This window comes from Pongo abelii, chromosome 5 (assembly GCF_028885655.2).
Source record: "Pongo abelii isolate AG06213 chromosome 5, NHGRI_mPonAbe1-v2.0_pri, whole genome shotgun sequence".
In the NCBI taxonomy this organism is placed as follows: Eukaryota; Metazoa; Chordata; class Mammalia; order Primates; family Hominidae; genus Pongo; species Pongo abelii.
In genome coordinates, this window is record NC_071990.2 from 159,861,375 (window position 1) to 159,879,206 (window position 17,832).

The 17,832-nt window shown below is 39.3% G+C and overlaps 1 protein-coding gene across 4 annotated transcripts in view; it reads right to left on the minus strand.

The window, feature by feature from the left end:
* The window catches only part of SERAC1 (serine active site containing 1), a 57,629-nt gene that overhangs the window by 36,938 nt on the left and 2,859 nt on the right, over positions 1-17,832 (minus strand). For 2 of the 4 annotated variants that reach the window (XM_063724625.1, XM_009242398.3), the window contains exons 2-5: positions 10,669-10,760; positions 7,834-7,870; positions 3,133-3,269; positions 1,540-1,629 (exon numbers count right to left, since the gene is read on the minus strand). In XM_063724625.1, the coding sequence (XP_063580695.1) occupies positions 1,540-1,629; positions 3,133-3,269; positions 7,834-7,870; positions 10,669-10,759 (355 nt within the window). In that variant the 5' untranslated portion in view covers position 10,760. 4 annotated transcript variants of the gene reach the window in all.

Consider the following 17,832-nt stretch of genomic DNA (forward strand, 5'->3'; position numbering starts at 1 on the left):
CCATCAGGCCCAGCTAATCTTTTTTTTTTTTCCTAGAGACAGGGACTCAAGAAATTGCCCAGGCTCAATGTGTGTGCTTTTGTTTTGTATATTCTGGTGTCTTTCATATGTGGTCATTTTAAAAATCTTTTTCTCCCCAAAACTTTTTCAAAAAGATCAAATATATGAAAGAAATTAATAAGTTAACATAGGCTGGGTGAGGTGGCTCACACCTGTAATCCCAGCACTTTGGGAGGCCGAGGCAGACGGATCACGAGGTCAGGAGATCCAGACCATCCTGACTAACACGGTGAAACCCTGTCTCTACTGAAAATACAAAAAAAAAAAAAAAAATTAGCCGGGTGTGGTGGCAGGCGCCTGCAGTCCCAGCTACTCAGGAGACTGAGGCAGGAGAATGGCGTGAACCCGGGAGGCAGAGCTTGCAGTGAGCAGAGATCACGCCACGGCACTCCAGCCTGGGTGACAGAGCAAGACTCTGTCTCAAAAAAAAGAATAACATCCATACATCACATCTAGATTCAATAACTGTTATTATTTTACCGTATTTTCTTCATCTATATTCACATGTAATTTTTCCCACACTATTTGAAAGGATGATGTAGACAAAATGACATTTTACCCTTTCACAGTTCAACCTGCATCTCCTAAGAACAATCCTGCATTCTCTTAAATAACCACAATGCTATTATCACACCCAAAAACACTAACAAAAATCTTCCCAAATCATCTAAAATTCAGTCTAATTCCATATTCAAGCTTCCCCAATTTTTCAAAAAAAAAAATTTAAAGCTGTTTTTTAAAACCAGGATTTAATAAAGTCTCTTTCAAATGTAGAAAGATGCCAACTTTTTAAGGAGATCAGATAAGCCCTTTTGTATCTAGCTCCACATTGTAGATTAACCTGATTGTGAAATCTATGATTTTGGATACACTATGCTCATTATGAAGGCATGGAGTGATTTTCTAACAAATTTAAAATTATAAAACACTTATCAAGAGAACAGGGTATATTTTATCTCCATATTTATTCACAATTACCTAAGGAAGGAAGAAAATTGTCCAAAGCATTAAGCCCTTAAAATTAAATACAGTCCAAGAGAATAATGTTAATTAATTTTCTTTGCTTTTTTTTTTTGAGACAGAGTCTCACTCTGTCACCCAGGCTGGAGTGCAGTGGCATGATCTTGGCTCATTGCAATCTCTGCCTCCTGAGTTCAAGTGATTCTCCTGCCTCAGCCTCCCGAGTAGCTGGCATTACAGGCACCCACCACCACACCTGGCTAATTTTTGTATTTTTAGTAGAGACAGGGTTTCACCATGTTAGCCAGGCTGGTTTCAAACTCCTGACCTCAGGTGATCCACCCACCTCAGCCTCCCAAAGTGCTGGGATTACAAGCGTGAGCCACCGTACCCGGCCTGATTAATTTTCCATAGCTATAAAAAATATTAGTATAAGAAATGAAAAAAAGTATCAGGTTGATCATTCCAATGACTTTCAGATTACTGATAAGGATTCCAAGTCATATATTGGATATTTACCAGCAAATGGATTCCGTAGTATCTTGGCTGATGTTGCCAATACTTTTCTTGCTGCTTTGTGAAGTTCTTTTCTTGCCTGCCAGGCAATACCTAAAATGATTATAAAATTAAGTAAAACCAAGAATGTATTTTTTTTTTTTTGAGATGGAATCTTACTCTGTCACCCAGGCTGGAGTGCAGTGGTGCAATCTCGGCTCACTGCAAGCTCCGCCTCCCAGGTTCACCCCATTCTCCTGCTTCACAGCCTCCCGAGTAGCTGGGACTACAGGCCCTCGCCACCACGCCTGGCTAATTTTTTTGTATTTTTAGTAGAGACGGGGTTTCACCTTGTTAGCCAAGATGGTCTTGATCTCCTGACCTTGTGATCTGCCCGCCTTGGCCTCCCAAAGTGTTGGGATTACAGGCGTGAGCCATCACACCCAGCCCAAGAATGTATTCTTAACGCTATGCTCCAATGTTTCAAAGAGAAATGTATAAACTCCAAATTTTTTCACAAAGAAAATACAAAATAGCACTGTTGTCTTTTTATTGTCACTATCGATGCAACTAAAACCATTATGGAAACACAGAGCTCTCAATTCCAAAATAAGATTGCTCTCCAAGTCAGGGAAAAGTAAAAACAAAAACACTAACTACAAAAATACTAACTAAAGCAAATGAAAATCCTCATACACAACATAGGTTTTGCAATATCGAGGAAAATGTCCCTCATGATGAGCTCACCTCAAACTGAAGTTTGGAGATACTTTATTAAAGAGATTAAGTCTCAATATGCAGGTATATTATAAGCAACAACAATCATCTATGTAACTGAAATTGTAAACATACCATAAAAGCATGGTGAAATACAGAAAATGATATAATAACTAATAGCAACAGGGCAGCAAGGTGACAGACACAGGAGAGCAGTAGAGCCTGCCTCACTCGAGGAACATCATGTTAACTGGCACATTCTAGCTAACAGTATATGAACAGGCAGCTGTGAGTCAAGTGTGTGACTCACCATGCTATCCATATGTTGAGGAAAATATATACTCCTCTGCTCTAAAATTTTATGTTCCCATGCAACCATATGATCACTAATGAGGGCTTCCATGTGTCCTAAATATTGAGAAGTGGAGTGTCCTAACTAGTAAAGACAGGTTTTCTAGCCTTGGTGACAGATAATTATAATAAATGAGTTGGCATTCATATTTATGAATATATCTCATGAGTTTGGTTTGCATGAATACATCCCTTAAAGTAGAAATATCGCTGAGCTAAATTACAAAATCATGTTTTTTGTACTTGACAAACTGAGAGCCAGCCTCTGTATTGACAGCCCCACTAAGATGTGGAATTCCAGGTTCAGACTAAAAATGCCAGTTAGTCTTCACTTCACTTAATTTTAGGAGAGTTGCAAACCTGGATTAAATACAGAAGCCTCAACTTTGGTCCTCAATTAATTCTTTAGGAACTTGGTTTTCACGGGGTTTGGTGATTCTTAGAATTAGCTCAATCTGTATTACCAATACTGTGTTTTAAATAGATGCATTTTTAAATGCAATAACTAGCTTCCATTTTTCACAGAGGATTACTTTACAATAAACTTACCATGATTTTCTCCTTTATCTAAAGAAACTGTGTGCACATATATATATGACTTCATTTTTTCTCTTTCTACCACTTGAGTATCTAATGTCACAGCCTTCTTCAGGGCCAGAACTTCATATGTAAGAAATAAAGAACCTCTTAAAGAGAAAAGAAAAAAGGCATCATAAATACACAATCAAAATGTAACACAAGAGCTACTCTTCTCTATTAAGCTTGTCATAGTAAACTTCTTTTTTATTGGGAAACATAACATGTATACAGAAATATGCATATAACATTTATACAGTCATGTACCACATACTGACTTTTTGTTCAAGGACAGACCTCATATACGATAGTGGTCTCATAAGATTATAATGGAGCTAAAAAATTCCTATCTCCTAGTGGCTGAGTAGCCATCGTAACACATGACTCACATGTTTGTGGTGATGCTGTGTGTGAAAACAAATCTACTGTGCTGCCCATCCTATAAAAGTCTAGCTCACACCATTACGTATACTACATAATACTTGATAATAATAAATGTTACTGATTTATGTATTCACTATAGTATACTTTTATTGCTATTTCAGAGTGTACTCCTTCTACCTAACTGTAAAATGCCTAGGGCAGGTCCATCAGGAGGCATCCAGAAGAAAGTGTTGTTATCACAGGAGATGACAGCTCCATGCATGTCACTGCCTCTGAAGACCTCGCAGTGGGACAAGATGCGGAGGTGGAGACAGTGATATGGATGATCCTGACCCTGTGTAGGCCTAGGCTAATGGGTTTTTGTTTTCATTTTTAACAAAAACATTTAAAAAGTTTAAAAAAAAAAATTTTGCTGGCACAGTAGCAAGGCATGTAGTCTCAGCTATTCGGGAGGCTAAAGCAGGAGGATCCCTTGAGCCCAGGAGTTCGAGGCTGCAGCATGCTATGACTGTACCCACGAGTAGCCGCTGCTCTCCAGCCTGGGCAACAGAGCAAGACCCCGTCTCAAAAAGATTTTTTTTTTTTTTTTTTTTTTTGAGACGGAGTCTCACTCTGTCGCCCAGGTTGAAGTGCAGTGGCACAATCTCGGCTCACCGCAAGCTCCACCTCCTGGGTTCATGCCATTCTCTCACCTCAGCCTCCCAAGTAGCTGGGACTACAGGTGCCCGCCACCACGCCCAGGTAATTTTGTTTTTGTATTTTTAGTAGAGACGGGGTTTTGCCATGTTAGCCAGGATGGTCTCAATCCCCTGACCTCATGATCCGCCCACCTCGGCCTCCCAAAGTGCTGGGATTACAGGCGTGAGCCGCCGCGCCCAGCCTCAAAAAGATTTTTTAATAGACAAAAGTGTATAGAATAAAGACATAAAGAAAGAAAATATTTTTGTATAGCTATACAATGTGTTTGTGTTTTAAGCTAAGTGTAATTACAAAAGTCAAAAAGTTTTTCAAAAATTTAAGCTCATAAGGTAAAAAAAAAAAAAAAATACAGTAAGCTGAGGTTAATTATTAAAGCCAGGACTTTATTTATTTTTAGAGACAGGGTCTCAACCACATTGCCCAGGCTGGCCTCAAACTTCTGGGGTCATGTCATCCTCCTGCCTCAGCCTCCCGAATAGCTGGGACTACAGGCCCACACCACTACATCCAGCTAGGTTAATTATTGAAGAAAAAAATATTGTTTTATAAATATAGTGTAGCTGGGTGCAGTGGTGCATGCCTGTAGTCCCAGCTAGTTAGAAGGCGGAGGCAGGAGGATCACTTGCGTCCAGCAGTTCAAGGCCAGCCTAGGCAAAACACAGTGAGACTCTGCCTTTAAAGAAAACACAAAGTTCAGCCAGGCACGGTGGCTCATGCCTGTAATCTCAACACTTTGGGAGGCCGAGGCAGGCGGATCACCCGAGGTCAGGAATTCGAGAACGGCCTGGCCAACATGGCAAAACCAAGGCTCTACTAAAAATACAAAACTTAGCCAGGCATGGTGGCGGGCGCCTGTAATCCCAGCTACTCAAGAGGCTGAGACAGGAGAATCGCTTGAACCGAGGAGGCAGAGGTTGTAGTGAGACGAGATCATGCCACTACACTCCAGCCAGGGCAACAGAGCAAGACTCCGTCTCCGAAAAACAAAAATAAAAACAAAAACAAACAAAAAAAAGGTATAACGTAGCCTAAGTACACAGTGTTGATAAAGTCTATAGTAGTGTGCAGTAATGTCCTAGGCCCTCACTCTCACTCACCATTCACTCACCCAGAGCAACTCCAGGTCCTGTAAGCTCCACTCATGGTAAGTGCCCTATATAAGTGTACCATTTTAAAATTTTATTTACTGTACCTTTTTTTGTTTGGATACATTTAGGTACATAAATACTTCCCATTGTGTTATAACAGCCTACTGTGTTCAGCACAGTCAAATGGCTGTACAGGTTTGGAGCCTAGGAGCAATAGGCTGTCCCATACAGCCTAGGTGTGGAGTAGGCTCTGCCACCCAGGTTTGTGCAAGTGCACTCTGTGATGACTGCACAACAATGAAATCACCTAACAACACATTACTCAGAATGTATCACCATTATTGACACATGACTGTATATATACATATACATGTATATACACATTTCGGTTTACAAATAATAAATAGCTGCATAACATATCCAGGCAAGAAACAGAATGTTAACAGAACCCCAGAAACTCACAGTGTGTCCCTCCCGGATAATGACCTGTTCTCATCTCTATATATGATTCTGATTTTTATTATAACAATGTAATTTTCTTTACGGTTTTACCACCTATATATGCATCCTTAAACAATAGAGCTTAGTTTTGCCTGTTTTTTAATTCATATCAATGGAATCACACTACATGTATTCTTTTGCTCAGCCTTGTATTTGTGAGTCATCCATGTTGTTGCATGTAAAATGTAGTTCCTGCACTTAGATTTTCGTATAGTATGCAATTATCCATTGCATGGATATACTACAACTTACTTATTCACTCTCCCATAGATGGGTATTGAGAATGTTTCTAGTTTGAGTCTATTACAACAATGCTGTTACATATCTTATACATCTGTACTATGCATACACGTACATGTATCTAGAATTACATACCTTCTGATAGTATACATATTCAATTTTACTAGATAATGACAAACCGTTTTTGCAAAAAGATTAGCCAACGTGTACTCCCACCATCAGCGCATGAAAGCTTTTCCTTTCCTAAGAGCAACACCTGAAGTTAACTTTAAATGTTGTTTGTTGTGAATCTCAAAATGAAGATTTCTTTTTTCCTAATCAGATTGACTTACACACTCCCTAAATCCTGACACAAAGATTGCACTCTGGATTCAGAGTGTTTTCCTACACCTTCTTCTGACCTTTGGTTTCTACCCTCAGGCAAGCAGGTAAAACAAAGTCCAGACACTAGCTAGCACCAGAGGAACACAAAGAAGCCTCTTTAGAATCCTCTGCCCTCGGCCAAGGGCAGTGGCTCAGGCCTGTAATCCCAGCACTTTGGGAGGCCAAGACGGGCAGCTCACCTGAGCTCAGGAGTTCAAGACTAGCCTGGGCAACATGGCAAGACCCCGTCTCTACTAAAAATACAAATAATAATAACAATAATAATAATAATAATAATAACAGCCAGGTGTGGTGGTACACACCTGTGGTCCAGCTATTTGGGAGGCTGAGGTGGGAGGATCACCTGAACCCAGGGGGCAGAGGCTGCAGTGAGCGGAGATCTCGCTACTGCACTCTAGCCTGGGTGACAGAGGAAAACCCTGTCTCAAAAAAAAAGAAAAGAATCCTCTGCTCTCTTTGGGATGTATCTGAACAGCCAACAAAAGCGGTAAATGTATTCAGTACTTTTATCATGTTTTCCATGAAAGACAAAATTCTTTACTATAATAAAAAACTGTAATTAATTTTCACTATATTCCTGAATATAATTGTGAGCTAGACAAACTGCATTACAGAAAAGGTTACATATACATTTATGCTTTGCCCAGAATGAGTCAAAGGAAAAAATTATCTAAATATATTTTGCCTTACATTACAATGTCATGGAGAAATGTATGCATTTGGATAAAGTGCCAAATATATCTCTTTCATCATTTCAGCATCTGAGAGTTTTATATTTGTACTAGTAAAAAGTATTAACAAATACAGTACGATAGTATTACATATATATTCCTCCCCCTAAAAAAAAGTAAAAGAGTATGAAAAATAACAATTTGCTGAAAGAGGGTCACTGCATTCATCACACATGCTCCTGAGGGAGCATCAGATAGGAGATGTCCATCTGTTGGTTTTCTCAGTCAGCCTCAATTTCCTTTCATGCGAGCTTTATGGTGAGTTAAGGGATTTTCCAAAATACTTTTGACTATAGTCAATTTGTACCTTTTTCACCCACTTTAAAACCTAATACCAGATGTGATCCTAAGTGTGTCAAAGCTAAGTAAGTGCCTGATTTAAGTGTGTCAAAGTGCTTTTCTCACAGCAGCAGTGCCTGGCAGGCAGAGTTCCTAGTACACATTTGGCTCCAAGAGAAAGCACTCCTCAGAAAGGAAGGAAACCACATCATGACAACATTTAAGTGGTGGGATCAGTGATTAAATCCACCACTCTAATTCCAAAATCTATACCCTTTCAATACCTCATGCAACCTGTCAATCACTTCCATTGAGATTTCCAATAGAATATAACGAAGCCAATTAATATTCCACAGTTGACGACTTACCCTAAAATAAGTGATCCAGTAAACTTTATTATATTTCCTTCAAAAGAAAAAAAGTCAATGTGATGAATTTCATTTTTAAAAGTGTGAAAGGAAATAGGCAACAGTGTAAGTCTCTACCTATATCATATATTATCAGATAAGAAGTTATTATTTTTCTATTAATATAATCAGTTGCTATTAATAAATGGTCTCCTATCCTTAGACACAAACACACAAATCAACAAGTACTGAGTGCAAATATAATGTATATTGATGACATTTCATACCTCCCCTTTCTCCACCTCCTAGTCCCTGTTCCACTACTGATGCTGGTAGGACTACAATGCTTCCACCAAATGCAACATGCAGGCAGCTCACTTCCCTTCTGACCCCTTTTAGTTAACAACCCATTAAAGAAAGAAATGGGAAGCATTGTCCCTATCACTACTAGGATTATACTGAAGGATTATATTGTCAAGTGGGGACACAAAAGAATGTTTTCTAAAGTAATTATGTTATAATTGATGGTTAGGTACATATGTACGTAGCCCCATTTAAAATACAGATTAGGCCGGGTGCGGTGGCTCACGCCTGTAGTTCCAACACTTTGGGAGGCCAAGGCGAGTGGATCACCTGAGGTCAGGAGTTCAAGACCAGCCTGGCCAACATGGTGAAATCCCATCTCTACTAAATATAAAAAAAAGAAATTATCCAGGCATAGTGGCGCATGCCTGTAATCCCAGCTGCTCGGGAGGCTGAGGCAGGAGAATCGCTTGAACCACGGTGGCAAAGGTTGCAGTGAGCCAAGATTGTGCCACTGCACTCCAGCCTGGTCGACAGCGCAAGACTCCATCTTAAAATAAATAAATAAAATAAAATACAGATTATGTTCTACAAGTTTATTTATAAATGTTTGTTTGGGTCTTGGAAAACTTTTTTAATATTAAAAAATTCCTATGGCAGACACTGCTAATTGCCTGTCCAACACACATGCCCTTTAATCCTTACAAATACACAACCTGATTACCACCTAAAAATATTCAAATTCCTAGACAACTCTGTAGCTAAGGCTAACTGTGCAACACAATTGTAGCCAATTGGATACAGATGGAAGTCTATAGAGATGGATCCCTCCCCACATAAAAAGACAAAGCCTCAAAATGGCTTTTGGCCCTCTGCTTCTTGATGCTGGAGGATTCAGCAAGCATCTTGTGACCATGAGGACAATAAAGAGAATGGAACAGGAAGACAAGAAGATTGCTAAACTGTAGTTCCTGCCCTAAACTGTCTCCACCTTGGCTTATTATTATGTAAGAAGAATGAAAATCATATTAACTTAAGCCACTGGGCTCAAGCTTCTGTTACATGCACTGAGCACAACCTTAACTGATGGTACTCATGATGATTAGGTACTGAGGCTAGCCCACAAAAATCTTTATTTATATAAAAATATATTATATTTATATAAATATATATTTATAATATATTTTATATACATATATTTAAATATATAATATATATAATATTAATATATTTATATATAATAAATATATATAAACAAAATAGATATATATATATATATATATATGTATAGACAGAGTTTCACTCTGTTGCCCAGGCTGGAGTGCAATGACACAATCTCGGCTCACTGCAATCTCCACCTCCTGGGGAGAAGTGATCCTCCTGCCTCAGCTTCCTGAGGAGCTAGGATTACAGGCGCCCACCACCACACCCACCTAATTTTTGTATTTTTAGTAGTGACGGGGTTTCACCATGTTGACCAGGCTGGTCTCGAACTCCTGACTTCAAGTGATCCACCCACCTCAGCCTCCCAAAGTGCTGGGATTACAGGCATGAGTCACGGCACCCAGCCTTAACCTATAATTTATTGCACGTATTGAGACAGTCCTTTGTTCAGAGCTGCAACTCATGCTGCCAAAATGACATTTGTCCTCACTTCTCTATTTGTATTTAAAACACAGTATCAGAATTTTCTAGATGAAAATGATCTATCCCTAAAAACAGATTTCTCTTAAAGATCAAAAAGAAACTCCATGAGGAAAAGGACTTTGTTTTATACAATATTGTATTCTTAGGGCCTAGAATTGTACCTGGCACACAGTAGACAGTCAATTAAATATTTCGTTTATTGTCAAATGAATAAAAGATGTTCTAGGCCAATCTTCTCATTTTACACATAAAGGAAATAATGCTCAGAAAAGGTAAGTTATTTTATTCTTCCATTCAACAAATACTATTTGATCACCTACTACATGCCATGCATAATAAATAACTAGGTTATAGTGGTAAACAAGATAAAATACTGCCTTCACAGAGTTTACAGCATATGGGGAAAGACAGATAATTAAGTTCTATACTGACCCTACGAAATGACAAGTAACAGATCCAACCTGGCCTAGGGTGTCAGAGAAAGCTTCCTAAACGAAGGCAAGGCTCCAAATAGAGTAGACTGGAGCCACATCCCGAGCCCTCGTAAGGCAAGGACAACATCTTCCTTGCTCACCACTGTATTCCCAGAACCTAATATGGGTGCCTGGCACTTTGTTTTGCAAGAGCTTAATAAATATCTGCTGAATGAAAATGCAGTTATATTTAAGTTTAGGATGATGAGTACGAAATTTGACAGAAGAAGTAGAAGAGGGAACATAATTCTCAAGAAAAAGGAGTATGTATGGCTCTGGGCCTATAAATTTGGGGTGGACTATTAGTACAGAAAGACATAAACAAATTTGAGATTTAATCATGGGTTCAAAGTTTTTGTGGCCCACCTTAGAAACGGCCACAATTCTATCACTGTTCTTATAAGAAAATAAGAGTTATTTAAGCCGTACTCACTGATATCTCTCCAGTGTGTGCCACTTTTTGGTGGGGAAGTAGAGGTGCCTATTCTTCTGCAACAGATGACACAATAAGCAGCCAGGGACATTCTGTGTAAGTAGAACAATTACAACAAATTTAATTTAGCATCTAAATCAAAACACTTGTTTTAACTACAAGACCATGTTACCATCACAGTGGATGACCCACAGAGTTAGCTTTTTCAAGACTACGAAGAAAACTTTCCAAGTAAAAAAAAAATTTCTCCATTAAAAACTTAAAAGGGACTTATTAGAATAATATTTTGTTAGAATTTTCATTATTCTTCCTCACACTGTGTCCAATTGTGCATAGTTTTCACAATTGGAAAGATGATCTAAATATGATACAATCATTCCCAGAACACAAGAATTAACAGGTAACAAGAATAGACAGATTATTAATCAGAATGCCAATATAGGCATGAAAAAAATGTAATGTCTTTGAAAATATATGTATATATGTATTTATCTCTGATGACTGAAGGCCCCACAGAAATGAGAAGCTCTACGTGGATGGTACACTTAGAATCCATAGAAGCATTTAGCTTTTCTCTAATTCTTTCAGGATAGTACCCACGTTGTTTAAAATTTTTGAAATTTGTTAATTGTTGGCATTCTATCAAAGGAGAGCTGTCACCCAACTAATTCATCAACTGAGTAAAGATGATCATATGATGCAATCATTCCCAGAACACAACTCAGTATTCTAGACCCATATCAGGTTCTTTGGATAGTGAGGTTTTTTTTCTTTTTCCTTTTGCTATAAGGGAAAGGAAGGAAGGTACCTTGAAGGTACCTCTCTCTTTTGTTTTGTTTTCTATTTCTGCTTTTTATTATTTTCTTCTTTCTTTCTTTCTTTGGGTACACCCTGTCCTTTTCCTAACTTCTTCAATAATGCCTAAGATGAGCATTTCTTGTTCTTTCACAAATGCATTTAAGACTAGAAATTATTATAATCCCAGCACATTGGGAGGCTGAGGCGGGCAGATCACGTGAGCTCAGGAGTTCAAGACCAGCCTGGCCAACATACTGAAACCCTGACTCTACCAAGAAGAATTAGCCAGGTATGGTGGCGCACTCCTGTAGTCCCAGCTACTCGGGAGGCTGAGGTGGGAGAATTGCTTGAACCTGGGAGGCTGAGGTTGCAGTGAGCCGAGATTGCGCCACTGTACTCCAGCCTGTCGTCTCCAGCGAGAGTGAGACCCGGTTTCAAAAAAAAAAAAAGACTATAAATTATCCCTCTAAAATTCCACTGTAATTTTTCTCTGTGAGCTGTTTAAGAGTGTAACTTTTAGTTTCCAAATATATAAAACTTTTTAAGATTATCTTTTTTTTTTTTTGAAACAGGGTATGGCTCTGTCACCCAGGCTGGAGTGCAATGGTGCAATCACCACCCACTGCAACCTCTGCCTCCCAGGCTCAAGCAATCCTCCCACCTCAGCCTACCGAGCAGCTGGGACTACAGGTGCCCACCACCACACCCAACTAATTTTTTGTATTTTTTGTAGAGACAGGGTTTCACCATATTACCCAGGCTGGTCTTGAACTCCTGACCTCAAGTGATCCACCCGCCTCGGCCTCCCGAAGTGCTGGGATTACAGGCAAAGATTATCTTATTGTACTATGTGACACAGATTCTTTAAAATTGTGAAGACTTGCTTTGTTACCTGGTTCCAGTCAATATTTATAAATATATCATATAAGCTTATTCTTTGTTGCGAGTCCAATATATCCATTATACTAAGCTTGTTAATTTTGTTGTTTTCTATAGTCTTGCTAATTTTTTTTTCACAGCTCCAAACGGCCATTGAATAGCCTTGCTAATTTTGTCTGCATGATCTACCAGCACGAGAGGGGTTTTTTAAAAGTTTCATACTGATTTGTGCACTTGTCGATTTACCCCTTTTGTTGTCCTTTTTTTTTTATTCATTAAGCAAATACTTATCTGAGTCCCTAGGAACGAAGTACTGTTCTAGATGCTAGCAATTTAACAATGAAAAAGAAAAATTTGCCCTTGCTTTCATGGATCTGACCGTCTAGTGCAGAACACCCCAATCAGTGTGGCAAACAAATACTACCCTTTTTGGGGGGTCATAATGTGAAAAGATATGCCATTAGGTGCACACAAATGAATGATTATTAGAAACTTACTACTTTTTTCCTTTTGTCATCACATACTATCTTCCTTTATCCCTATTAACATTTATTGCTTTAAGTTCCTGGCCAGTTTTCTAAGTATTCAACTATCTTACCTTTTCCCATCATGGTTATAATCTTTTGGTATCATTTATAATTTCAAAACCTCTCTTTGAATAGATGAATTTAATCCATTTACATTTATCGCATGTTGGATAGATCAGGTTTTTTTATTACTCTTTAATTTGCTTAAAGTTAAACAATTTATTTCTATTCCTTTAGTAAATAGCTACATTTTAAATGTGCTATATACAGTATGAATTTAAACAATATAATTATCCTCCCAAATGAGAATATTAAAATGCTTTAAATCCGATCCTCTCCTATCTTGGGTATTTTTGTCTAGTATTTTAATTCCATTTTATTTTTAAACATCCCAAAAGAAGTCATTTTTAAAAGCAGTCAACCTAAATATTTACCAACATTTTGTCAGTTTCCTTCCTTACTTTTGTTTCTTGCATCCACAACTTCCTTCTAGGTTCAAATCATTCTTGATGAAGGCATGTCCTTTGATAGTTCCTTCATGAAGGCATATATGTAGTTAGCACTCTCACTCTCAGCATGTCTAAAAATGCTCTATTTTAGATATACTAAAAAATAGTTGTGTTTGGGCCAGGCGTGGTGACTCATGCCTGCAATCCCAGCACTTGGAGGCTAAGGTGGGCAGACTGCTTGAGCCCAGGAGCTCTAGGCCAGCCCAGGAGTTCAAGACCAGTGAGACTTCATCTCTCCAAAAAAATTTAAAATATTAGCTGGGCCTGTTGGCATGTGCCTGTATTCCCAGCTACTCAGGAGGCTGAGGCAGAGGAATTGCTTGAGCCTGGGAGACAGAGGTTTCAGTGAGCCATGATCATGCACTACACTCTAGCCTGGGAGACAGAGTAAGACTCTGTTTCAGAAAAAAAAAATAATAATAGTAATAGCTGGGTTTGGAATTCTGGGTTTAGAATTTAGAATAACAGTAGGTTTCCTTTGGTATATTAATGATATTTTCACTGATATTTCTTGTTACTCAGGAGAAATCTAAGTCTAATTGTTGTTTCTTTGTAGGCAAAATAATAGCAAAGAAGTTTAAGAATGTGCTCTGTAGGACCACACTGCCTAGTTTCAAATCCAATTCCACAAACAACTTGTATTAGTAATTTTTTTTTTTTTTTTTTTTAAGAACGCTTTGATATCTTAGGACCTTAAGGACCCAGGGAGTGACCGCCCCTCTCTGGGATACCTAACTGCTAGAGGTAGCATACAACCTGCCTGTGAGCATGCCTCTCATATGCAAACCAACCAATCCCAGGTGCATACCCCCAACCACCACACACAGCCAATGCTTCCCTTACTCTAAATCTCCTCAGAGCCAGGTACTAGGCAGCTAGAGACCACCTCTCTGGTCTGCCAAATTATTCGAACTATCCAATCCTAAATTTGTTCAGCTCGTCTACCCTGACTCGCTCATTCCTTCCCACAAAAAACCACAATAAAAGAAAGCTCTGGCCTATGCGTTCACATTGCTCCTTCTGCCTCCTGAATGACTCTGGTACTTCCCCATGTGGCCGTGCATGGTGTGGTATGCCCACTCTTCCTTGGGAACTGTACATAATAAACTCTTCTTTCAAGGCAGTTGTCTCTGTATCTGTCTTCTTACCATACCTGATTAAAACAAAATCCAGGTACATTTGAAAACACTAGACATATGATAATGGGCTATTTAACCTCTCTGTGTCTCACTTTCCTCATCTATAAAACAGTGATAAGGTAACTACTGTAAAGGGTTGTTACAAATATCACGAGTTAATATATGTAAAACACACAGAATAGTGCCTATTCCAAATTAAGTGTTCAATAAATGCTACTTATCATTACTATCAATATTATATTCCATCTGGCAGTTTTAAGATCTTTGTTTTTGATGTTCTTACAATTCTCTACTTTATGTCTGGGTATGGGTTTGTTTTTATATACCCCACTCAAGATTTGGTATGCTCCTTCAATCTTAGAACTCACATTTTTCTTCAATTCTGCAATATTCTTAACAATTACCACTTTGACCCCCATTCAACTTTTAACTTCTGATACTCCTATTAGATGTATGCTAGATTTTTAAAGTCTAACCTTCAAATCTCAACTTCTTCCATTTTTTTCTATCTCTCTGACATGCACTATGGATTATTTCCCCAAATCTATCTTCCAATTCATCATCTTCTATTTAGTTGTATTTATACTATCACTCGATCCATCCACTGAGTATCTCAAAAACTTTTATTTCTAAAACTTCCAGCTGGCTCACTTTCATACTTGCCTGCTTTTTTTACACATAGTTTTTGTCTTAAATGCAGATTTTTTTTTTAATGGCCACAAATTATTCCTTTTCCTATAACCATGATCTTTGGTAGTTCCCTCCCACGGTGACTTTAGATTGATCTTACGAGTAACTTTGGCCATAGGCCAATAGAAGCATGATGCAAGCTGAGACTTGGGAAGTACGTACACATCGAGGCTTCTGTCTTTTTGTTCTTGAGAACCCTGTGACCAGCACCATGTAAAGATGCCTAGGTTAGTCTGCTGGATCACAAGAGAAACGTCCAATATCCCCATTAATGAAGCCAACAAGTACCAACTGACAGCCAGCACCAGCCACCAGGCATGTGAAGCCACGTCAAACTAGCCAGCCCCTAGCTGACCCTACAAATCCATATTCAGCCCTTAGCCTGCAAGCAATAATGTTTGTTTTAGCCCATAGCCTTTGGGATGGTTTATAATGCCTCAAAAAGCTGACATGTAACTTCTAAACTTTCCTTTACACGAGATATATGAGGTTGCTGCCAGTATAACTTGGTATACTGTTTTACAGTAAATTTTATTTTTTTATAAGTAGAGGGAATAGAGGAATACACTATAAAATAACAATAAAAAGTATACCACAGGGCCAAGTGTGGTGGCTCATGCCTATAATCCCAGTGATTTGGGAGGCCACGGTGGGATGATTGCTTGAGACCACCAATCAACTGACTATATCTGTGGCACATGCCTGTAATCCCAGCTACTCAGAAGCCTGAGGCAGGAGGACTGCTTGAGCTCAGGAGCCCAACACCAGCCTAGGCAACACAGTGAGACCCACATCTCAAAACAAACAAACAAAAAAAAACTCTAATGGAATACGTACGTATGGACCTATTCCACTCCATCGATCTATTTATCTATCCTTATATAAACACTGCACTGTTTAGATTACGTAGGGTTTTTTTTGTTGTTGTTTTTTGTTTTGTTTTTGACAGAGTCTCACTCTGTCGCCCAGGCAGGATGGAGTGCAGTGGCCTGATCTCGGCTCACTGCAACCTCCACCTCCCAGGTTCAAGCAGTTCTCCTGCCTCAGTCTCCCAAGTAGCTGGGATTACAGGTGCCCACCACCACACCCGGCTAATTTTTGTATTTTGGGTAGAGACGGGGTTTCACCATGTTGGCCAGGCTGGACTTGAACCCCTGACCTCATGATCCACCCGCCTTGGCTTCCCAAAGTGCTGGGATTACAGGTGTGAGCCACCGCACCAGGCAGATTACTGTAGTTTTTAAAGTAAGTCTTGAAGCTAGTAGTCTAAATTTTCCAGCTGTGTCCTTCCTTTTCAAGACGGACTATTCTAGGTCCTTGGTACTTCCACATAATTTTAGAGTCTGCTTGTCAATTTCTATTTAAAAGCACCTCGAAGATTATGGGGCCAGGCACGGTGGCTCACACCTGTAATCCCAGCACTTTGGGAGGCCGAGGCAGGCGAATCACAAGGTCAGAAGATCGAGACCATCCTGGCTAACCCGGTGAAACCCCGTCTCTACTAAAAATACAAAAAAATTAGCTGGGTGTGGTGGCGGGCGGCTGTAGTCCCAGCTACTCGGGAGGCTGAGGCAGGAGAATGGCGTGAAACCAGGAGGTGCAGCTTGCAGTGAGTGAAGATTGCACCACGGCCGTCCAGCCTGGGCGACAGAGCAAGACTCCATCTCAAAAAAAAAAAAAATATATATATATATATATATAAAATGACGGTGATTACATAAAATCTGAAACACTGATTTTAAGTAGAGAACGGAGAAATTTTGAGACTAAGAAAGACACAGAAAGTAAAAGGGAAGAGATTATAATTTAAAAATAAAACAAATATTTGAAAATTCCATTAAGTTTAACAATATGGAGGTCACTGGGATCTTCATATCAGTAGCTTCATTGCCCTGGTGGAGGAAGCCAGAGTGAAACATCATTTCATGCTTTCATTCTGATTAATAAAACGTGAGTTGTAGCTGGGTACACAGACAACAAAAAAGACTACATCACCTTTCTTTCTTTCTAGTTAACTATGGGCACTTACTAAGAATTGGCTAATGAAATATGAGTGGATGTGTCATGTGCAATTTCTGAAAAGTGTCCTTAAAAAGAAGGGTATGTGCCTTTCTTCCTCCTTCCCTCCTCCCTCTTGCTAGAATGAGCAACTGACAGTTTGAATTAAAGCAGTCATCTTATCATGAAGCATCTTATTAAGGACGGTAGAGCAGCCAGATAGAAGAATCCAAGTCCCTGATGATTACAGAGCTGCCATAAAAGCATGGCTGCCTACCTTTGCAATTACATACATATTTAAGCCAGTATTATCTTGTTTTCTGTGTAATACAGCTGATTCCAACACATCATAGTTTTTTTTTTTTTTTTTTTTGAGACAGAGTCTGGCTCTGTCGCCCAGGCTGGAGTGCAGTGGCGCGATCTCGGCTCACCGCAAACTCCGTCTCCCAGGTTCACGCCATTCTCCTGCCTCAGCCTCCCGAGTAGCTGGGACTACAGGCGGCTGCCACCATGCCCGGCTATTTTTTTGAATTTTTAGTAGAGACGGGGTTTCACCGTGTTAGCCAGGATGGTCTCGATCTCCTGACCTCGTGATCCGCCCGCCTCGGCCTACCAAAGTGCTGG